Raw genomic sequence first — 22,961 nt, 5'->3', positions numbered from 1 at the left:
GATTTGCTGAGCCACCACTTAAATGTTGCTGGGAAGAAGAGTCTCTGTTCTTCTTTCCATATCTCTGCCTTCTTTGACATCCGCTGTATCGTTTGCCTCGGTCCTCACGCTTCTACATTTCACGCTCGCAGTTCCTTTCTCTGCCCTGCAAGCAAAACCCTCCATTAAACCCCACCTAAAACAGTCCAAGTTCCGAAACATCACTCGCCCCTTTCGTCCCTTCCGAAACCCTATAAAGGCCCCTTACCTTCTCCTCCGGTAAAAAAGAGGTAATGATATCTACCCGGGAGAAGAGGTCCCTTTCCACAGTCGCATAACAACAAGGCGGCTTTTGACAGCCATCGCGCAGCAAGGAAGGGAGAGAACAGAGCAGGGCAGGGCAGGGCAGGGCAGAGCAGAGAGCGAGCACACATGGGTTCCGCAAGGGAAGCTGAAGGCGAGATAAGCCCTGCTACCTGGACGCCGGGCCCCATCATTGTGGGCGCTGGCCCCTCGGGCCTTGCCGCCGCGGCTTGCCTCGCCGACGTCGGCATCCCCTCTACCGTCCTCGAGAAGTCGAGCTGCGTCGCCTCGCTCTGGCAGCACCGCACCTATGACCGCCTGCGCCTCCACCTCCCCAAGCAGTTCTGCGAGCTCCCGCTGATGGGCTTCCCTGAGGGATTCCCCAAGTACCCGTCGAAGCAGCAGTTCGTATCCTACATGGAGTCCTACGCCGCCGCATTCGGCGTCCGGCCGCGGTTCCGGACCGAGGTCCTGGCTGCGGAGTTCGACGGGGCGATCGGGGCTTGGAGAGTCCGGACTCGCGATGGGGGCGAGCTTGTGAGCCGTTGGCTGGTGGTGGCGACGGGAGAGAACGCAGAGCCGGTGATCCCGGAGTTCCCGGGGATGGAGCGGTTCGGCGGGCGCGTTGTCCATACGTGCGCCTACAAGTGCGGGGCGGACTTCAAGGGGGAGAAGGTGCTGGTGGTAGGGTGCGGGAATTCCGGCATGGAGGTCAGTTTGGACCTCTGCCGCCATGGCGCAAGGCCTTACATGGTGGTCAGGAACACCGTGAGCTTTCTCTCTGCTCTCTTCCCCACTTCATTAGCTTCCACTATTTGCATGGCTCTGATCCTGCTGGTGTTTAGGTGCGTGTGTTGCCGCGTGAGATGCTGGGGCTGTCGACGTTTGGAGTGTCCATGGCGCTCTTGAGATGGCTGCCGCTGAGGCTGGTGGACCAGTTCCTGTGCGCCATGGCCCATCTCCTGCTCGGCGACACTGACAGGCTCGGCCTCCGAAGGCCCAAGACGGGCCCCATCGAGCTCAAGAACCTCACGGGCAAGACCCCGGTCCTCGACGTGGGCGCCCTCGCCCAAATCAAATCAGGCAACATTAAGGTGCATGGCTTCTCCGTCGAACAACTCGTGTGCATTGCCTCCATTAGATTTCTCACCAAGCAAACGTAGGATCGAACTCCTCCTCCATCGTTGCTAAAACTTGTGCCTCCCCTTTCTTTCGCGGGGACGAAGGTAATGCAGGGGCTGAAGGAGATGACAACGGGAGGAGCCAAGTTCGTGGACGGGACAGAGATGCAGTTCGACTCGATCATTATGGCGACGGGTTACAAGAGCAACGTACCTTCGTGGCTCAAGGTATCACAACGTGTTTGGTTGGTCTTCCTGCTCACGAGGTGAGGCCTCCTGAGTGGGTCAAGCGACTGGAGGCATCACTTTGTTGTGCCAGAGGTGCAGAGGTGGGCCAAAACCGGGGCAGGTCTACTCTGCACCATCATGCACGTACGTAACACTGATATTTTCGCTGTCCCAACAATGGCAGGGTGATTGTGGCCTGTTCACGAAGGAGGGCATGGCCAAAGACCCATTCCCCGGCGGATGGAAAGGGGAGACGGGGCTCTACTGCGTGGGCTTCACCCGGCGAGGCCTCCTCGGGGCCTCCCATGACGCTCTCAACATCGCCCGCGACGTCCTTCTCCGGTGGAAGGAACCCCGTCATATGGCCATGCGGTGAAGGAAACAAGAAGAGAAGACCTCCTCCCATCCTTCTTCCTGTGTACTTCTTTTCACCCCATCGTGCAGTGCGGTGCAGAACTGGAGAACATGTATATTTTGGATACAGAAATGGAGAACGAGAACCTTTAGTGTTTCCTTTCCGTAGCATGAAATCATTAGGAGATCTCCAAACGAGGTATATGTTCTGGTGGTCAAACCTTTTACTTAGAACAGCTTGCAGTGAAGGGATGTAAGACCTCTGACGCCTGGGCATCTGCTGTGCCATGCATGCGCTATTCATCACCGCATGCCGGAGAAGAAGGCAGACTGCGTCAGAGGGAATAAATGGCTGGCTCCATGGAAATATTATGATGCTCTCTGTTGCATGAGTCGTCGTCGCCTGCGAAACCTCTCACGCTTTGTGTGCTGCCACGAAGCTGCTGCTTTATACTCAGTTGCATCAATATACTCTATCTGAGCGTATGAACCAGACAATGATGGGTGGCTACGTCTGCATGGCTTCAGCATCCGTAGGACAAGAGGAGCATTCCCTCTAAGAGAAGTCATGCACGAAGAAGAAGCCCACTCGAGTTGGAGAGCATCACTTTCACCAGGCGGTCGTTCGTTGGTCAGTGCCAGGCTCCGTTTCATGTACGCTTACCCTGCACAAGAGAGCAAGCAACGTCACTGCTGATGCTAATGCCGTACGATCCTGAGGACTTGCAGCAGAATGACAGCAACTCATTACATAGAAAATTAATCTATATGCTCATTAAACTAATGTATGATCACGATCATATAAATTAGGTGCCCACACGATCCTCACTGATGTTGACACGCGACGAAGATGATAACGTTGGTTGTATTGTGCTTTGTATCTCGTGCTGCGTCGGGAGCGGTTCCACGTGGGTTATCCTTGTCCTTTGCACTGTTGATGCAACAGGCTTTGAAATCGTTGCTGGGTCTCGTGACTCCGGCCATCGATTTTGACCGAGAAACGTGTCAGTGTTTTCGGGTGGGTTGGACAGAGAAGAGAGAGAGACGGATGGCGGCGGCGGTAGCAGCAGCAGCAGCTCAAGAACGAGGTCTCCCGAAGATCGACTTCACCGGCGTGGGCCAGGCCGACACTGGATCGCCTAGCTGGGAGGCTGTGCGGGAGCAGGTGATGCAAACGCTTGGGTCCTACGGCTGCTTTGAGGCGGTGTACGACCGGGTTACTCCCCAGCTCCGTGGCTCGATCTTGGATATGGCCGCCGAGGAACTGTTCCCGCTGCCTCTCGAGGCCAAGATCAAGAACACGTCCGACAAGCCCTTCGGCGGTTACCTCGGCCAGATCTCGGGCTTCGACTATGAGAGCCTCGCCATCACGGACGCGCCCCAAGGTTCTGCGGCCTCCTGTGGCCCGACGGGAACCCCGATTTCTGGTAATCACCGTCTTCCTATTCCTCCGATCCATCGCGCAGTGCGAACTGCGAAATGGGAGAGCTGGAGGAGATGGTGTTGGAGAGCCTGGGGGTGACCGAGTACCACGAGGAGCAGTCGGCGTCCCTCTGGTACCTGGTTCGTTTCTCCAAGTACGGTGCTGTCGGTGACGGCGAAGAGGAGGACGGAGAGAGGAAGAAGGCGGGGTATATGGCGCACTGGGACGTCAACACGCTGGGGATCGTGTGCCAGCTGAACGGGGTGGATGGGCTGGAGGTGGACAGCGGAGACGAGCAGTGGATCCCCGCCAAGCCCAGCTCCCCCACCTCCTACTTCGTCATCGCCGGCGACACCTTTCGGGTACTGTAAAAAAAATCTGGATCTATTGTTGTCATATTCAACTACGTCATCCTTGTCCCCATCAGTAGACTAAATGCAAGACACGTTCGCCTGCTGACGAAGCCCACTCATATCGGTAAACTTAGTCTCTCCTGCTCTTCCAAGCAGGCCTGAAGCAATGGCAGGGTGACCGCCCCTCTGCATCGCGTCAACGTGGGTGGCGAGGACACGAGAGACTCTGTCATACTTTTCTCAGTTCCCAAGGACGAGGCGGTGATCCAAGCCCCGGCGGAGCTGGTGGACGAACGCCGCCCCACCCTTTTCCGTCCTTTCGCCTTCGGCGGGTTCTTGCGGTTCTGCGCTACAGAGGAGGGCATGAAGGCCGAGTGCAAGCTGAGTGCTTATTGCGGTCGGGCGGCCGCAGCGGAGGCGGCGGAAGCATGATCGCTACGTGCTGGGGATGGGAATGGTGTGCTGGTCCGCAGCTCGTCGTCCTTAGAATCATAGGGCTTCCTCCTTAAATCATCAGTACGCATGAAAATAACATCAAGGAGTCAATAAAGCTTGTTTGATTACTCGCATGAACTTATTCCCTTAGTGTAACAAAATGAGGTCAAACGAGCTGCAATTTAGTGGTCATTTCTTTCTCAACCCATTATATAATCATCGACAGATAAAGCCAGAGAACATAAAGCCATGAAACTGATCAACATGAAGACAATACAAATCACAGTTTAATCATAATTGTATGAGTAAATTTTCAACCTGTAGAGCCATAATTCTTGTTAGACGTTTGTACATGACAAGAAATGAAATTTTAAACCTAGAAACTGAACATGTAAAACCATGAACAAAAGCAAGAATTTTGTAGTTGCCAGTATCATGTTTCTGCTCCTCCACAGATTGACACCAAGGATCTACAACAAAAGAATCATTGCTGCAGTCATCAGCATCCATTCACGTGATCTACTTTTCATCAACTTGACAATTCCTCAAATTTCTTGAGGACATGGAGGAGATCGCGATATTATGTTTAACTTCTCAAACATCTGTGGAGAATAAACTTCACAAAAGTTAACTAATAAATAGTACAAAAAATAAGAAGAAAGAAATCAGAGCATACAAGTCATTTAAAGTTTTTGATTCTTGATATCCTACAATAACATACAATTCACAAGGGTAAATATAAAAATCTCCCTAAAAGGCAGAGCTTAGTTTAGCATCAGTTTGTGTTGAAGGCCTAGACATACATCCTGAGTTGCAATGAGATCCCATGGCTTTTATATTTTGATGGTAAATTAGGTCAATCATTTGTAAAGACAAAACTATCAAGTGGTAATTCTTAAAAGAACAACATCGATGGTGGATGTAGCGCCCACTAGTGACTGGCAAAATACCCATGGATGAAGAAAAGTATAATTGCAGAAAGTTCCCTAAACTAAGCTGGATGGAGCAGCTAAATCAGATGCAATAGAACAACCAAAGGAATTCTTAAAGTAAGCTTACTCATTGGACATATTATAGGTTGTTCTTGAATTAGAAAAACAACAAGATTATGACAGAATACGGCAGAAGATGAAAATTCATGATCTTGAGTACCATGTCCGATAATTGTTTTTGGTCATAATTACATGCTGCTCTTGTGTGGTCTTCATGGACTGAATTGGCTGCTGACCTGGTTTTGTTGTTTCATACCACTAACTTTTATTGGTATCCTTCACTCTAGGTATAAATTAAGAGCGGGATCCTCTCAAACTATCATATGCTTCCATTGTGATGATGGTCCGCATGGTCTGAAAAAAAAAAAACTACATTAAAATTTTAATAAGTGACTGCCTGATCTGAATCAGGTGATAATTAGTGAGGCTCAAATTTGCAGATTAAACTCTGCCTTCCAGAGAGTGGTTGAGGCATTGGAGGCATCTAGGCACCATATTATTTTTTTCTGAAAATTATATGATGCTATATCTTTCCTTAATTCTCAACATACAGAAAAACAAATGGTCATGTTGCTCCTCAAGCTACAAACGCCGACCTCTCTAGACCCTCATTTGTGGAATCCATCCTTGTATATCCATCAACACTGTAGTTAATGAATTTAGAAGAAAAGGTATCTGATGCAAGAAGAATGCATATTTGTAGCATGAAACCAACTATGGTGTTACTTGAATATTATCATAGGTGTGCATGCATCACATAAGAATAAGGATATAGATGACAAATAGTAACAAGCAAAAGATCGCTTACCTGAACGAAGTCTTGCAATAGGAATTTCTTGCAACTCACGCCTGATGCACAACCGTTTGCCGAGGAATGACATCAATGCCAAACCAGTGATGTTAACAACCCACCAGGTAATGGAAGATGGCCAACCCCCATATATGATGCATATAAAGAGATGGATGATGTAGAGAGTAGCTGAAAAATCCAAGCACTTTTTAGCTCTTTCTATCAAGTGAAACAAATAACCTGCCCTGCTCAAGCAAAAAAGGAAGCTCACTAAGATAACATTCTGTTGAAGTAATTCATAGGAATAAACATTGTTCCTTTTAGCATTATTAAATGGCCGTAATATTGAGTAAATTTCCATAGTCAAAAACCTGAAGAGCTCAAGAGCAGAGCACTGCAAGTTGTGGAATTTCTATACATCAAGCAGCACATGAAAATTCATCAAACTAATGAATGCGATGTGCCTAAATTTCAAATATATAATTGATGCAAAGATTAGGAGAAGATTATCAATAAGAAAGGAGAAGTTTCATATCCCAAAGATGCAAAAGTGGTACGAAGAACTCAAAGCAAACAACAGCAAGGGGGAAAGGAGATTAGGAAGTAACTCCCTGGAGGCAATTGAAAACAAAAGCAGAGCAAATTAGTGAGCACAAACAAGAAAGCTGAGATTTGTAGCCACCCTAAAGGCAACCCAATAAAAAAGATGAGCAAATCAGTGACCATCACTAAGAAAGCCGAGATTTTTTACCCGGCGAGGGAGCTGAGAAGGAACGAGGCGATGGCGCACCATCCGGTGATCGTGGAAGTCACAAGCGTCGAGAAATCGAACAAGTACACGAGGCTCATTCGGGGCACTCGAGCGCTAACGAGAACGGCCATGAACAATCCGAGGGTCAGATAGTAGAGACACAGGAGGCAGACGATCTGCGACACGATAAGCCACGGATCCCACACGACCGCCCCATAGAACATGACGACTCCGTCTCCGCTCGAATCAAAACCCTATCGCCTTCCTTCTCACAACTCCCTGATTCGAAGCAGGCGGAACCAGATCCGCCGGGAACTTCCACTTTTCCTCTTGAAGAACCGAATCAAGAGACAGCCGAAAATTTCGCTTCGCTATTCCCCCAAATCAACTCCCAAACTTGGGTACCAGAGAAAAATCCAAATGAAACAAATGCGGAGGAACACTACCAAGATCGCGACTTCGAACCTCAACCGCACAATCCACCATGAATTGATGAGAAAGAGATCCAGAAGGGCAACCAACCAAGACAACCTCCAGCGATCTCGTCGACGATGCTTCGGGCAAGCAAGAGAGGATCGGCGTCTCGAATCGCGACGAGACCTGCGAAATGACGGAGAGAGAGAGGACGCGATTCCTTTACGTGGCCACCGACTTCACTGTTGATTCAAGAAAGAAAGCGGGGCCCGCGGGGTACGTCTAGACGACTGGTAAGAACGTGGGTTTAGAACGACCAGCGTAAATGAATCTCCATGAGATGGACGATCCTGATATTAATTTTTAATTTTATTCAAAATATCACTTTTACGCATATTTAATATATATATAATATTTGATATTACGAATTATAACATAGCCCACATATCCCTTCAAATATTAAGTGTGTGTATGTGTGTATATATATATATATATATATATATATTCCCAGAAAATCATGATTAATTTCTTCTGATCATGATTAGTATCAATTTATGTAATATAATATACTCAATATATATTTATCTTAATTAAAAAAAAAGTTAACTATAGGGATATGCTAAATTCAAATTGAGAATGATTACAAATGTAATTAGTATATATATATATATATATATATACTAATTACATTTAACTGGAAACCCATATTAACATTGATATTATTTGAGCAGATTCTTCTTCTTCTCCTCCTCTTTCTTTCCTCTTCAACATATGAACAAGTGGTCATTGTCTCTAATGGTGCAAATCTCTTCGATTTCTGCACCATCAGGTGCGAGAACCCCCCTTGCTTCCATCCCAAATGTCTTCTCTGCGCACAAACAATGTAAGAACCATTGCTGAGTTCAACTTTTGTTGGATGGTTGCAATCATTGTCTGTTGTTAGGGAGTATATGAAGAGAAAAAAATTGAAATACATATATTTTACAGACTGATAGAATGTTCTTTGTGATACTAACATTTATGATTCAACAATAACAACAAAATGGTAACTTTAATGATTGAAATAGACTCAAAACATTTCGGCAAGTATCACTTCTGATAGCTTTAATTAGTTGAGAACTCAGTAACCTTCCCTTGTCATGAACCTGGAATGGATCCACCAGCTGAGACCAAGCACTTTTGATTCTTTTACTACTCACCTCTCATACTTCTTCCATGATGTGTAAGAAATATAGTAAGTTCTGATTGTTATAGGTTTGCTTTAAGTTTAATGCAAAAAACCAGAGATAATTTTGTGAAACTTGAATTTTAGCACAATTAGATCTTCATACCTGCCAATTTCAGTAGTTCTTCCATTGAATCAGGTAGAAAAATGAGTTTTCCTGCAGCATGCCTTCCTATTTTGCTAGTTTCATCAGGATGATGTCCATGAATTGTCACTCTCTTGTCTAAATCACATGAAGATGAGCTATAAGCTGCTGTTAGTGGCTCTGCAACAACATACAAGCATGAAATGCTTTACTTCCATATCCAATTTGGATACTTGTTTTGCTGTTCTTGATACAAATGCACACCAAGCAATGATGAAATGGTTATATGATACATAAGATTTCCTCCCCTTGGAATCTAATTTTCTGCTAATTCCAGAGGATAGTGTTTCATGATTTCTACCTTGTGCAGCAGTTTCCTGGTCATTTGACATTGATGCTTCAAGATTCTGTAGTTCCTCTGAGATTCCTTCCTGTTGCCGAAAATTCATGATCCTATTTTATAGTCTTCATATAAAATGCTTATGTTTGATGTTTCTTGCTGTTTGATAGAGTGATGTACCTCATTCATTTGCTTCAGCAACTCTGGCACAAAGGCTACCTCTTCAATCAAATCTGTGCTGAGCTCCTTGAGGAACTGCAAATGATCAAAGCCTCAAAAGTCAGAAAAGATGGTGTTCCTCCTCTGTCTGAAACGCTCATCAATATGACAGAACACCAAGAACTAGTAATACTCAATCAACATGTTCTTCGATACGCCATATCCAGCTCCAAACCTGCATGAAGTTGGATAAGACTCTCTTCCCATCTGCGTTATATGGCTGCACAATCTGCATAAAATGTCGATGACTGATTCGAACGACCTGCGAAAGCCTCTTGCTTCGCACCGTAAAGGGCTGTGGGATGTTGAAGATTACCCCAATTTCTCCTACCAGATCTGCAGGACCTAATGTTGACAGAAACTAAAAGTTTCACCTTGTATCAGTAGCACTATGTAAGAATCAGAGAAGTGTGTTCTTCATTCTCCGACAGCAACTCTCGTACCTTTTCTGCTCCATTCTTAGATGTCAAGACATCCTGCATGATTGCAAGATTAGAAGAAGGGAGTGGTCAAGATGTCAAATGTAGTGTGTGTGTTCTGGCCATACCACCGCGCCAGAGACGATGATGTACAGGTCCGTGGGGATCTCGTTCTCTATGATGATGTCCACTTTGGGAGGGAAGTACTCTGCTTTCATCTCTGAAACCTGTCACAGCATATCAGCTTCGCTTGTGTTGATCATGTGTGGTATCAGATAGATTACGATGGTTACCAGCTGCACTATGAACTCCGGTGAGACTCCTTTGAAGAGGTACGTGGCTTCCACGGTGCGCCGGAAGAGGTGCTGGGCGATGGTGGATCTGATCGCCTTGGGCAGGTCCGCGATCACTTCTTCCTGCTGCAACTCCATCGTCTTGAACCGGAGCTGTAGGTGTGCCATCGTCTGTTCCCGCAGGCCGTCCGGCAGCCGGTGCTTGCTCGCGAACCGCGAAACTCGATGAATGGTGTCCCTCTGCGTGCATGCCAGCATCAAAAGATCGACACGGAGCAGCAGGGGAGGATGAAGAGGAAGCAGGACCGGCGGGTACCATGAGGAAGGTGCGGGTGGCGGCGTGGACGATGAGGTTGGTCATGTTGCCGATGAGGTAGGCGGTGAGGCCGATGTTGAAGAGCATGAGGAAGATGGTGAACACCTTCTCGCCGGTGTTCCAGGCGTGCAAGTCGCCGTAGCCGACGGTGGTGAGGGTGGTGATGGACCAGTAAACGGCGTAGGTGTAGCCCAGCCATATGCTTCGCTCTTGGAAATCCGGAATCAGGCTGCCGATCCACGTCTTCTCCTTCACCCGGTAGTGGATGGCCATCCAGTAATACACGCAAGCCGATGAGTGCACCGCGAACAGTGTCACCTGCGCCAGGAAGAAGAAGAAGAAGACAACGTGGCCCAAAAGATCCCAACTCATGCGGATTCCATGCGTGGCATGCAGATGAGCTTACGCAGATGAGCTTCACGTATCTTGTCCAGAAGTAGCTGAATCGAATGTCCTTCTCCAGCCTGCAATACATCATTTGGTACGAGAAAGATGAATGAGAATTAACAATCTATTTCAAACGACAAGAGTAATTCTAACATCAAAGAAAATATAACATATTTGTTCGTCGATAGAAATATTCATGTGTCAAACAAAAAAGAGATGAAAACATCACCTTATGCCCATTTGGTCATTGAATACGAAGGTCTGTCAGCAGTTGGTGCCATTAGTAGATTGTGAACTAAAATATTGGATTTGCTGCATAATGTGATCTTCATATGACATGCTTTAATCCAAGTTCACAATGGATGGGACAAGGAATTTGGCTTAGTTTATGAGATAATTAGATTCCTTTTGGACGAGCTCTTCTGTCCATCATTTGCACAACACTTGCCCATCATTGTTTTGTCAGGGAACAGCAGGAGATCAGAAGCAAATCAATGAATGGAGGCCACAGAGGAGATCACAATGGATTTTGTGTATCATCATGTTAGATTTTCATTTTGCCAAGAGAAATCTAAGGACTTGTTCTTTGTATCCGAAGATTCCCTAGTTTCATGTTTATGGCCTACCGGAGATTAGAATATTACGTAGAGGAAGTGACGATTGAGAGCTTACCTTGCGAACAGCTTGCTTGCCCGCCGGAGCCGCCACAGCCGGAGCAGATTCACGACTCCAAAGACCGACCCACCGTTCCCTCTACCGGTGATTATTCGGTATATGATATGGAAGGGGATGGTAGATGCCACGTCCATCACAAACCATGGCCGTGTCAAGTATCTGTAGCACACAAGAAGATGAGATGATCAGTTTGATTAGAGAGAGAAAGAGAGAGAGGTGGACATGGCTGTCTTGTTGAGCTTGAAGATGAGGAGATTCAGATTCTATGTGCACGCAACTGCACCTCTTTGCTATCTTTCTCCGGTCGTCTACGAGGAGGTACGTGGAGCTGTTGAAGTAGGCGACGGAGAAGGAGACGACGATGTCGACGCCGAAGAACACGTCGACGACGAGGTCGACGACGAGGAGCGAGCCCGAGCTCACCTGTGGAAACGCCAGCTCCAACGGCGACGCCCATGCTGAGTAGAACACCAGCACGATCAGAAACATCTGCCACCACCTGTCCCAAGGAATCAAGAACTTGTTTCACACTCGATGACGAACAAGGGAGGAAGCGAAATGAGAGAGAGAGAGAGAGAGACAGTGGTCTTCTTGACCTGTAACGGGGATCATACGGTGCAATGATATATTTCTTGATGTCAGGGTAGTTTCCATCAACGCCAGCTCCGAAGGCCGGAAGGAGGCTACTGGAGAGCGCAGCGAAGCTCTTAATCTGGCCACTCGACCACCCTCGTCTTATCAACCATGGCTTCTGCTTCCTCCTCTCGTCATCCACCATGGCTTCCTCTCTGTTGCTCATCTTCTGGTGCAGTAGCCCTACCAGAGAGAGAGAGAGAGAGAGAGAGAGAGAGAGAGAGAGAGATTCTTACTGCTACTTGAAGAAGGTTGGAAACATGAAGTGTTTCTGATTTCCATCTGCAACACGCAATATACTATCTATAAGAATGACCTGATCATGCTTCTTTAGAAGTCTGATAATGATAAAGATTGCTACATGAGTAAGTTATTTGTTTATGGTGAATCATTGCAGGAAAAGTCAACTGCTACTCCTCAGCTCATAGTTGTATAGTCCACCAAGGCCTAAGAGGTCTCCAGACTACCAATGTAGATTGGAGAGATGCCAAACACTAATTGGATCTTGCAACAGTTTACTTCTTCTTTAATGAATTTTGCAAGATTAGGTTCAGCACAGCCTACTCTTAAATATGTTGCTTGAGGATCACAACAAGATAAATTTCTTTATGTTGTGTAGTATAATTTTGATGGTTCTCTGATTCTTTTTTTTTCTTTTGTGGACCAGTTGATGGTTAATATCTTGTTCTGGTTTTATGTAACAATGCTGCCTAATAAATCATTCATGTCACATGTTTAAATATTAATGTTTGATTAAAAAAATATGAGTGATATCGATGATAATTTGATTAACTTAATTTGATTTGAACTCGCATAGACAAGAAATCTTTAGAAACGATTAAGAGAATCTTAAATATTCAACCCGATGTTGACGTATAAGAAGACTAAGGTCAAATAGGATTCTTGATGTGATATCTCTGATGCTTAAGTTAATAATAGAATAAAATAAAAATTATGAATAATCAATGTGACATCAATTATTGTAATATAATAAACCTTTTATAATTGATCCAGTTGAAAAAACTATTTTAGGATATGAATAAAAAATAATATTTTATATTGAATTGATGTCTTCATAGAGGTAAACATTTCCTATATGTTGCTATGAGAATTTGACTGTAAAGGCTTTAAATGGACTATGATTTAAGGCATACTCCTATTGCTTGTTCCTATCTAAAGAAGCCATTACATTATGTTACCTTTCAGTAATTAGTGTTGTTACTAAGCAATGCATAATGCTGTGATCTTATGCAGAGATTACAAATGACATGTTAGTGTTACACTGATCTTTTACAACAAGGAAGCTTCCATGCTCATCCATGAGCTCTTTGGAGAGGGAGAAAGCTCCACAAACTTCCAAGATTCATGAATTGCTCTTGGACAAAACATCAACTGTTGCATTGAAAAGTGGGTTCCTTGTGCTGAATTTTCTGGCAGATATAGTAATTCCAGCGGAACAGGCTGCAAGTAGAATAATACTTGCATGTGGACTTATGTGTAGGAGTTTTAACACTCCTAATTAGTCCCATATCGAGAGGGGATAAGATTAAGATTGATTTATAAGGATTTGATGAGTGTATTATTATCAATTTCAGTTTAAATATTTTGATCAATGATTTAGACCAAATGAAGTTGATAGGCCAGTTAACCCATCCGATCGTGACATTTGGTCAAATATGGGTAGATGCTTGGACGAATTAATGTGGTAGATGATACCATTGGATGCTCTCGTGTATACCATCATCCCTTGTTTTATCCAGAGATAAATATAATTATAAATTAGATTGGAGATTTTTTTCAACAAACAACATCTAAAATTAGATCGACATAAAGCTTTTAATTGATATCTTCAATAAGATAATTAAATCTTCTTGACATATTTTAAGTCTTTATATAGATATATTTAAATTATTTTATAATTTTTACTAAGATTATATATATAGTCAAAAGTATTAATTGTTTACTATCATCATAGTTAGATGATCATAAGACATCCCAACCCATCCTTCTTGATTTGATATGTTAAATTTGAATATGAAGTAATTACCTTTGAAAAGTTTGGATGACATAAATATTCATGAAAATATTAAGATTATTGCATATGAATATATATTCCTTAAATTTTCTAAAAAATATATATTTATAAACGTTTATTCACTAGTTTAAATTAAAAACAATTATTAGACATTTAAATTCTTTCCCCAGTCGTTAAAGTCTTCTCATCACCGTTGGTTCGTCAATTCCCCGCCAAGACCGACGGTCGAGATCGCGGTGATGGCTGGCCACCTTATTTTATATGACCAAAACGTCCCTCACGGACTTAACACGTATCATTTAATGGCCCATAATATTAAGGGTAATTTCATCAGAACTCAGAATCACCGTATAATCCTCGATCGAGTCGGTTTGAACGGCCATGATCGGCACATGCGAGCATGGGCTGGGCTCCTTCAAACGCACGTGACTCGGGTCGGGCCGTGTAAGCCCCCCGCTCGTGGTCCCGCACAGGTGCCTTCACGGTCCTTCTAATCACGATGCGGGACCCACTGCGTAGGCATAACACAGCCTCCACCGAAAAAGCAGGTATGTCACACGGGTGGCCCGCAGAAAAGTGGCGAAGCGTTGTTCTTCTTTTTTTATATAGAAAGAATACCACGTCCACTTCCTCTCGACTGTGTTTGACTGCTGGTCTCTGCGCACCTGCGCGAGTGCGGATAGCGTGACCGATGGCGGAAACCAAACCCTAGCGAGACCCTATCCGGCACCATGGTGGGTCGAGAACACCGACGCTCCTCCTCCTCCGCCTTCTTTTTCTGCCTCGCCTGCCTACTCTGCTTCCTAGGTATCGCCTTCGGGTCGGGCGACGCTGGCGATTTGGAGCTCCTGATGTCATTCAAGGCCGCGGTCGCCAACCCTCAGCTGCTCCCCAGCTGGGACCACCTCGGCGGTGGCCCCTGCTCCTTTTCCGGCGTCATCTGTAGCCCCGGCGGCCGCGTCGCAGGTGTCGTGCTGCAGGGCGTCTCACTCGGCGCCGACTTCCGCGCTGTGTCGTCCTCAATCCTCGCCCTCGGTGGCCTCGAAAGCCTCTCCCTACGTGCTGTGAACCTCACTGGGGCCCTTGACGGTGGCCGGTGCGGCGGCAGGCTCTCCGACATCGATCTCTCCGGCAACGGCCTCTGGGGTTCCCTCGCCGAGATCTCCTCTCTCGCCGCGGCTTGCCCCGGGCTGAGATCGCTCAATCTCTCTGGCAACTCCGTCGGGGTTCTGCCGGCTGCTGCAGTGAAAGATGGTCATGTCGTCGTCGGGTTCGAGATCGAGACGCTCGACCTCTCCTTCAACAAGGTCTCCAGAGAGGACGAACTCCGGTGGCTCCTCTCCAACCTGGGCTCTGTCCGCCGCCTTGACCTGGCCGGGAACCGCTTTTCCGACGGGATTCCGGCCATTCCCAACTGCTCCTACCTTCAGCACCTGGATCTTTCGATGAGCGGCCTCTCCGGCGAGATCAGCGTCGGGGTCTTCAGTGGCTGTCGGAGCTTGACCTACTTGAATCTCTCCTCCAACCACTTAACCGGTACCCTCCCCTCCGACCTCTCCTCCTGCACTTCCTTGGTCTCTCTCAGTCTTTCCAACAACAACTTCTCCGGCGAGTTACCCCTCGAAACCCTGATCTCGATGCCGCATCTCAAGACCCTTGAGCTCGCCTTCAACAATCTCACCGGCAGCCTCGGCGACTTGATCACCAAGATGCCGATGCTCGAAGTGCTCGACCTCAGCTCCAACTCTTTGACGGGATCGATCCCCTCGGAGTTGTGCCCGAGCCCAATCTTCGGCTTGGAGACGCTCTACTTACAGAACAACCAGCTCACTGGCCGCATCCCAGAGTCGCTGAGCAATTGCACCAAGCTCGTCTCCCTGGATGTCAGCCTCAATTACATTGGCGGAGCCATTCCTTCCACGCTCGGCTTGCTCCCTTCGCTTTGTGATCTCATCATGTGGCAGAATTTGCTGGAGGGTGAGATCCCACCGGAACTTTCCAATATCCGAACCCTCAAGAACCTCATCCTTGACAACAATGACCTCACTGGGTCGATCCCTGCCAACCTTGTCAATTGCACTAGCTTGAATTGGCTCTCTCTGTCGAGCAACCGCCTGAGCGGATTGATCCCCTCATGGATTGGCCAGCTTCGCAATTTGGCCATTCTCAAGCTCGGCAACAACTCCTTCTCCGGTTCGATCCCTCCTGACCTCGGGGATTGCAGGAGCTTGATATGGCTGGACCTCAGCAACAACCAGCTCAACGGATCGATTCCCCCAGCCCTGGCCGACCAGTCTGGCAAGATTGCGGTGGGCTTGGTCACTGGTGAGCCTTACGTGTATCTGAAGAACGATGGCACCAGTGGATGCCGTGGAACAGGCAATCTACTCGAGTTTGGCGGGATCCGACCAGAGGACCTCGATCGATTGCCCAGCCTACAGTTTTGTAACTTCACGAGGGTCTACAAGGGGATTACCCAGTATACCTTCAATAATAATGGCTCGATGCTCTTTCTCGATCTCTCTTACAATCAGCTCAGTGGAGAGATCCCCAAAAAGTTCGGCAGCATGTACCACCTTCTGATCTTGAACTTGGGCCACAATATGCTCTCTGGTCCGATACCACCAGAATTGGGGAGCTTGCGGTATGCTGCAGGGTTGGATCTCTCTCATAATGCTCTTGAGGGGCCGATTCCACCATCGTTCTCCGGCCTTGCAATGTTGTCCGAGATTGATCTCTCAAACAATAAGCTCAATGGGTCTATTCCTGAACTAGGTCAGCTGGCGACCTTCCCCCGGTACCGCTACGAGAACAATTCAGGCCTCTGTGGGTTTCCTCTCCCATCTTGCAAGGACCTTGCTGGGCCTAAATCAAGCACCCAACACGGGAGGTCTCACCATGGTCAAGCCTCTCTTGCTGGGAGCATTGCAATGGGATTGCTTTTCTCCCTGTTCTGCATTTTTGGTCTAGCCATAATCATAATTGAGACAAAGAAGAGGCGAAAGGAGAAAGACAACAGTAACTGCTCAAGGGACATTTATTTTGATAGCCGATCTCCCTCAAACACCACCAGTTCGAACTGGAAGCTGACTGCCACCAAGGATGCATTGGCTATCAACCTTTCCACATTTGAGATGCCTCTCAAGAATCTCTCTTTTGTGGATCTGGTTGAGGCAACCAATGGCTTCCACAATGACTTCCTGATAGGTTCTGGTGGATTTGGTGATGTTTACAGAGCCCAGCTGAAGGATGGTAGTGTTGTTGCCATCAAGAAATTGAAACATGTGAGTGGGCAAGGTGATCGAGAGTTCACAGCTGAGATGGAGACCATTGGGAAGATCAAGCACTGCAACCTGGTTTCCCTTCTGGGCTACTGCAAAGTTGCAGAAGAGCGAATTTTGGTCTATGAGTACATGAAATATGGGAGCCTAGAAGATGTGTTGCATGACTGCAATAAGGTAAAAATCAAGCTGAATTGGGCAGCGAGGAGGGTAATTGCTCTGGGGGCAGCCAGAGGTTTAGCATTCTTACACCATGACTGCATTCCTCACATAATTCACAGAGATATGAAGTCCAGCAATGTTCTTCTTGATGACAGCTTGGAAGCCCGGGTCTCAGATTTTGGCATGGCGAGACAGATGAGTGCAGTGGACACACACTTGAGTGTGTCTGCACTAGCAGGTACACCTGGCTATGTCCCACCCGAATACTATCAGAGCTTTCGATGCACCACCAATGGCGATGTTTACAGCTATGGTGTTGTCTTGCTCGAGCTGCTCACTGGAAGACGGTCGACAGGCTCCACAGACTTTGGAGACAACAATTTGGTGGGGTGGGTGAAGCAGCACTCAAAGCTCAGAATAAGTGATGTATTTGACCCAGAGCTACTGCAGGAGGACCCGCACCTGGAGCTGGAGTTATTAGAGCACCTTAAGATCGCTTGTGCCTGCCTTGATGATAGGCCGCTGAGGCGACCCACAATGCTAGAGGTGATGACAATGTTGAAGAGTGTACAGGCAGGTTCAACTGTGAACACCATGTATTCAGCCCCTGCAGCCTCGAATGGGGGCTGCTGTGACGGGGATATGACCCTGACGGACGGGAGAGAAGCAAAAGAGTAGAGAAGGGGATAAATTCAAGAGGACAGAATCTTTCTGCAGGAAGGAGCTGATTGCCTTCACAAAGGCTCCCCGGACAAATATGGTCTGTAGCAGTGGTATGAGAAAAACTTTCCCTTTAGCTTCAGTCTAGAGTACATTGTACGTATATAAAACATTGTTGTTTCTTGTTTTCTTACATTAAATGTTTTCATACATGATGGTCTCATCTTGTCACAATTCTGTACATACAAAGCGAATTTCTTCAGTTCCTCTTCCACTTTAGAAATGCTTTTGTCTTTCACCTAATTACTAAATTGTCTTGTTTGCTTTAGATGCTTCAAAGTATGACAGTGCAGTGAGTATTTTTATCTATATCTGTTTACGCCTTCCCATTCTCATTGGCTGTTTCTCAAAAGAGATACTGAGATAACTACTATGTTAGGATTGAAAAAAATAATCTGCAGACCTTAATTTATGTTATGCTTTGGAACTTATAGAATGATTCTATTCAAAAGTGTTATTTAACCCTAGAAACTTAAGTCCTCACTAATCAAAACGGCCATGTAGAAGTTTTGTAACTTTAGCCATTTCTTATCCAACCTTTATGTCCTCAAAGCTTGTTGAAAGATTTTGCCATTGTCCAAATATCTTATGGATATTAAACCATTACAAGCTACACTGAGTTATAAATAACACACGCCTGTTTGTTAAATATTATGCTATTTAAAACTGCTGGTGTCTCACCCAATACTGCAAATGGATATTGATCTACAACAGACCAAAACCCATAAAATAAGCTGATGTGAAGCAATAAAAGAAAAGGTAACGAAAACATTATTCAAAAGAGTGAAAAAGAATCGGGAGATTTTAGTCAAGCAGAAGAAAGTTACACATGTGCATCTTGATAGAAGCAATTTGACCCTGGGCAACCTTGCTGGATCTCCTCCATGTAGTTTCTTTCCTTTGAGCTATACACCTCTTCGTCATTGGAGGCAACTTGTGTCTTCAATCCTTCTCATGGGTGCCATCAATTACCTAAGTGTCTCCCAATAATCAGTTGCGTATGCTTGGCTGATCCGAAAATATTAGTAGTTTTTTCTTTATAATATTTGCTCCAGAATGTTATCTTTGTTACTCGGATATACTTTCACAAGTTCAAAGAGGAATAATTTCATGTATCTTCACATGTACAGATTTGATAAACTTTGTTGCCTGCTTCTAACTCTATGCTGCATTCATGCATCCTTTCATATATCGGGTTAGAAGGCATCTGGACAAGGGTATGTTCTATAATATTTATAAAAAATGGGTTTACATGGAAAAGTGTATGTTCCCTTATTTTCTTTGGCATGTTTTTTTTATTATACAGTCACTGATTAAGATTCTGCACGGTATAGATTCAGATCTAATGCATCAGAACAAGGGGTATGAGTTTATCTCTTCTAGTCATGTGCACTGATCTGGCCAGAACACTGAATTATTTGAGTCCTGCTAATCTTCCACTTAGCATTAGACATAGATTATAGCAGCAGACAACCAGTTCTCTAAGCTGTTAACTAGTTGCCATAGCTTGAGGTTTGATATAATCGACTTCCCATAAATGCATACTAAAGAGCAAGGATTTGCAAACAGCAGCAACATAAACAATTATGAACTCAATTATCAACTGCTTTATTCCTCTGTATACAACATTGTGCATTGGCATGTATTATTGTTACTGGAATGGCATCTTAATGTTATCATCTTGGCTTTTACAGAGAGAAAAGCGGGGCGGCGGGTCGCTGGTGGCTGCTTGCTCTGCACACTTGCATGGAGGACATGGAGGAGCAGGAAGGCACAAGGACCAATGGGAGAAAGCATCAAAGCCACGCCCAAGTATGAATCATGCTTTCAAGGAGTAGATTGTGTCAGGTACCACACAAATCTCTGGCCTTCTCGCCGAGTGGGTATGCATCTCTTTCCATTTATGTTCCCTGGTGTTTGTCAAAGTTGATGTCGACTAGATATTAGATCCTATTACAGAACATTTGAACATGTATCATCCCAAGGTAATATTATCTCTTCCAAATGCATGGCTGAGGATTTTTTTAGTTTCTCTCCATCAATGGAGTTTAGTACTGCTATGTGTGCACACTAAGATCTGCACATGTTGGTGATGATGTGATATCGTACAACCTGTTGGATAGCTCTAAAAGAGTCAAGTCTTGTCTCATGGGTTGTGCCTTCGAATCTGTCCTCTCTCTTATCGATCTCTTATTGCTTATTTACGTGTCTTCCTCAGGCGCGATGAACAGGTTCGAGCTGTGGAAGATCTTGGGTTGCTGAACATTGCAACAGGTCCAGCTTTGTAACACCACAATTTTTCTTTGCATATTTTTGTGTATATTAACCATTGTTTTGATGAGCTAAATCTTCGTGTTACTGCTAATGAATGAGATTCCTCGTACTCATATCGAGGATTGAACGGTAAGTACATCGATTCAAATCAGAAATGACCCGAGCCAGACCAGCTGGTCTACGGTCAGAGTTGGAATTGTACGTTGACAGATAAGACGGGACCTCTATGACAGGCACCGTCATGGTGATGGACCCAATGATGGAGACCGGAGAATGGTTCACCGTGACGACCGAATTATTTGGTCGGAAGGTGGATACCAACCGGGCTGGTCAATTGTTTCTTTCCTAGTTTTGCCCACAAAAATAAAAAGAAAAACCCAAGGCATGAAACAGAAAAAAAAAACTCATCAAAGAGCCTTGATTTATTTGCAGAAGATGGCCGGAGCTAATTCCCATTTTATTCTTGGGAAAAAAAACTTGCATATATTTTCCTTAAAAAACGGTGCATACTTATGTTTTTCTAATTAACCTTTGTCAGTTGAGTGTTGGCATTAATGTCTTTTTAAAATCCATCAAGAATAAGCATTTTAGATATTTTATGTTCTTTTCTTATCTCAGATTAGCTATTTTAACTGTGACTAGTATTGATTAATATAAGGATTTTTGGATGGATGTTAACATGAGAATATATATAGATGTGTGTGTGTGTAAAATCTCTTTACCCAATGCTCATCATTTTGGTCAATTAAATAGCAGAGGATCAAGAGTTTTTGTTATCCTCAAGATTTTTTAATATAGATGAACTTTCTTTTTATTACCTAATAGTCTTATTTAAAATCTAATTAGATCTATAATATATTTTATTATCATTATAATAACTAATATTTGCCTAATATCATATAATAAATAAATTAACAAAAAAATCTCTGAAATTCAATTATATTAATAAATAAATAAGATAATTCATGATAGAGGACAAAAATTTGGAGAGACCGCCATTGACTCGCACAAGATTAAGCCACAACTTATGCACCCAATATTCAATTTGATCCAAAGGCCCATATAGATCCACGTCCATATATAGTTGGATCCATATGTAACTAATATCACCTAACATAATCTATCTAATAACATAATTTTTAACCAAATGTTGATATGATTTTTTGCTCATTCTTTAGATCAATGGTATATGCTTACCTGTAATACCATACTCTTAGTCCCACTTATATCATACATATAAGAGTAATACCCTACTCTTAGTCCCACTTATATCATACGTGTATTTGCCTATTCTTTAGATCAATGGTATATGCTTCTTGATTATCTATTTGTCTCTAGTGCCTTATAAAAACTTTTCCCATATCTTAATATGAATATGAAACTTCGATATAATACAATAAATATAGACATAGAAGTCTAACTATTTCTTGGATATAATTGAGCATATTAATTCATGATATAATTAGCATAAATAGATAGAAAATGAGTTGTTTTGGTTAAACTATCTACAATGATCCAAATTTTATCATGTTTTTTTTGCTGGTTTTAGATTGACACATGACAAAATTCATATTGACCTCTTCCCATTTTCATTGGAGTATTCACAATCGATTTAAGGTATTTGCTAGTCTCCGATGTTCTATTTTGATTTATTAACATGTGAGACACCTTTATCTTCATTCCTAGCTACTAGTAGTGCTCTTTCAAATCCCTGTACATCTTGATTATTCTAGGATACATTGAGTATAAAAATAAGTGTATCTCTGTTAAAATTTCTTACTTTATATCAGATTCTTTTGGTACATATAATCTATCTCAAAATTTAATTACTCTTTCATTAATGTGAAAATCTTTTCGTTTTCCTATCTACTTCAATCGATTCAAATAAGGGTCCTTAATATGTAATAATTTAATTTTTCCTAAAAGGGTTTACTATGGTGAGCAAATTTTCTAGTTAAACCTTTAAAGATAATCTCATATTTAAATTTTTATGCTTGCCCAATAGCCCTATATATATATATATATATATATATATATATATATATCATAGTCAACTTATTACTATTGACTTTTGACTTTGACTGTATGGTAAGTTGGACCAGCAGACACATTTATGAACCTTCACAATCACATGTTGTCAAAATATAATAATTGATTGTGGAAAACAAGGTCTATGAAAATACTTACTAGGGAAGTCATCATCTCAGCATATACTCTCATGCACTAAGCTACCCTTTTAATTTTCTTCTCATGAACTGAACTCATTAACTTTCATTTAGTCATCATATCTCTCTCTCTCTCTCTCTCACACACACACACACATAAAAGAAAGAGAGAATCTAAGGCTCACACAAATTAACTCCCTTTTTGAGAGTTTAGCCATAATTATTAGCCTTTTTGTCACACACCATACATGAAATTATTGAAGATAAGATATAAAGACCAAGACAACTCTATAAAGACCAAGATTAATTCTATGGATGTAGGGGAAGGTAAGGAGAACCATTGCCAAGCATCAAGCATACACTCTAAGACCCCTTAAAACAATTGCAATATCAGATGGAATACTTTAATAGAGGCCAAGTTTAATTGTGGATATCGAATATAATTGCATAAAAGACAAGCATAGCACCAACATAAGAATCTCCACTGAAATTTTCATCATATTTCTTTTATATTTAATTGGTGGCAAGAAGTTTACTGTCTATTTTTGGTGGTATTCAAGTTGAGTTTTATCGTCTTTGTCTCCGCCGA

At 44.0% G+C, this 22,961-nt stretch overlaps 4 protein-coding genes and 1 pseudogene across 10 annotated transcripts; 3 read left to right on the top strand and 2 right to left on the bottom strand.

Moving 5' to 3' along the window:
* The first annotated feature begins 411 nt into the window (after nucleotides 1-411).
* Nucleotides 412-2,149, top strand: LOC135672171 (indole-3-pyruvate monooxygenase YUCCA1-like). Its single transcript, XM_065180627.1, has 4 exons — nucleotides 412-1,050; nucleotides 1,128-1,376; nucleotides 1,509-1,631; nucleotides 1,816-2,149. Exons 1-4 carry the CDS (start codon nucleotides 412-414, stop codon nucleotides 2,005-2,007), a joined length of 1,203 nt encoding a protein of 400 aa, XP_065036699.1. The 3' UTR covers nucleotides 2,008-2,149.
* A 658-nt stretch (nucleotides 2,150-2,807) lies between these two features.
* LOC135672170 (2-oxoglutarate-dependent dioxygenase AOP2-like) lies at nucleotides 2,808-4,330 on the top strand (annotated as a pseudogene).
* A 131-nt stretch (nucleotides 4,331-4,461) lies between these two features.
* LOC135581984 (uncharacterized) lies at nucleotides 4,462-7,352 on the bottom strand. 4 transcript variants are annotated; one of them, XR_010505296.1, is made up of 4 exons: nucleotides 6,730-7,352; nucleotides 5,997-6,223; nucleotides 5,349-5,542; nucleotides 4,462-4,798 (listed from the first exon to the last, which is right to left on the bottom strand). XR_010505296.1 is itself a non-coding variant. In XM_065176106.1 (3 exons), exons 1-3 carry the CDS (start codon nucleotides 6,951-6,953, stop codon nucleotides 4,742-4,744), a joined length of 522 nt encoding a protein of 173 aa, XP_065032178.1. In that variant the 5' UTR covers nucleotides 6,954-7,352; the 3' UTR covers nucleotides 4,462-4,741. The 4 variants fall into 4 exon arrangements, 3 of the variants coding, with proteins under 3 accessions (XP_065032178.1, XP_065032180.1, XP_065032179.1); XM_065176106.1 differs by lacking the exon at nucleotides 5,349-5,542 and having other exon boundaries at nucleotides 4,462-4,812; XM_065176108.1 differs by lacking the exon at nucleotides 5,349-5,542.
* A 466-nt stretch (nucleotides 7,353-7,818) lies between these two features.
* On the bottom strand, nucleotides 7,819-12,145 carry LOC135672555 (potassium channel KAT4-like). 3 transcript variants are annotated; one of them, XM_065181048.1, is made up of 13 exons: nucleotides 11,699-12,142; nucleotides 11,386-11,601; nucleotides 11,100-11,261; nucleotides 10,447-10,504; nucleotides 10,041-10,358; nucleotides 9,725-9,964; nucleotides 9,560-9,658; nucleotides 9,456-9,488; nucleotides 9,188-9,373; nucleotides 8,974-9,048; nucleotides 8,815-8,884; nucleotides 8,475-8,633; nucleotides 7,819-8,011 (listed from the first exon to the last, which is right to left on the bottom strand). In XM_065181048.1, the coding sequence occupies exons 1-13, from the start codon at nucleotides 11,899-11,901 to the stop codon at nucleotides 7,908-7,910; spliced, it is 1,923 nt and encodes a 640-aa protein (XP_065037120.1). In that variant the 5' UTR covers nucleotides 11,902-12,142; the 3' UTR covers nucleotides 7,819-7,907. The 3 variants fall into 3 exon arrangements, 2 of the variants coding, with proteins under 2 accessions (XP_065037120.1, XP_065037121.1); XM_065181049.1 differs by lacking the exon at nucleotides 7,819-8,011 and adding an exon at nucleotides 8,207-8,353; XR_010513010.1 differs by lacking the exons at nucleotides 7,819-8,011; nucleotides 8,475-8,633 and having other exon boundaries at nucleotides 8,821-8,884; nucleotides 9,146-9,373; nucleotides 11,699-12,145.
* Nucleotides 12,146-14,417: 2,272 nt separating this feature from the next.
* Nucleotides 14,418-20,298, top strand: LOC135581967 (brassinosteroid LRR receptor kinase BRI1-like). Of its 2 annotated transcripts, XM_065176105.1 has the most exons (3): nucleotides 14,418-17,986; nucleotides 19,628-19,781; nucleotides 20,152-20,298. In XM_065176105.1, the coding sequence occupies exon 1, from the start codon at nucleotides 14,502-14,504 to the stop codon at nucleotides 17,889-17,891; it is 3,390 nt and encodes a 1,129-aa protein (XP_065032177.1). In that variant the 5' UTR covers nucleotides 14,418-14,501; the 3' UTR covers nucleotides 17,892-17,986; nucleotides 19,628-19,781; nucleotides 20,152-20,298. The 2 variants fall into 2 exon arrangements, with proteins under 2 accessions (XP_065032177.1, XP_065032170.1); XM_065176098.1 differs by lacking the exon at nucleotides 20,152-20,298 and having other exon boundaries at nucleotides 19,628-19,960.
* Nucleotides 20,299-22,961: the final 2,663 nt, after the last annotated feature.

Source organism: Musa acuminata, chromosome BXJ1-4, assembly GCF_036884655.1.
Source record: "Musa acuminata AAA Group cultivar baxijiao chromosome BXJ1-4, Cavendish_Baxijiao_AAA, whole genome shotgun sequence".
Taxonomy (NCBI): domain Eukaryota; kingdom Viridiplantae; phylum Streptophyta; class Magnoliopsida; order Zingiberales; family Musaceae; genus Musa; species Musa acuminata.
The sequence above is the reverse complement of the archived record's forward strand: the minus strand, read 5'-3'. Positions and strand labels throughout refer to the sequence as shown.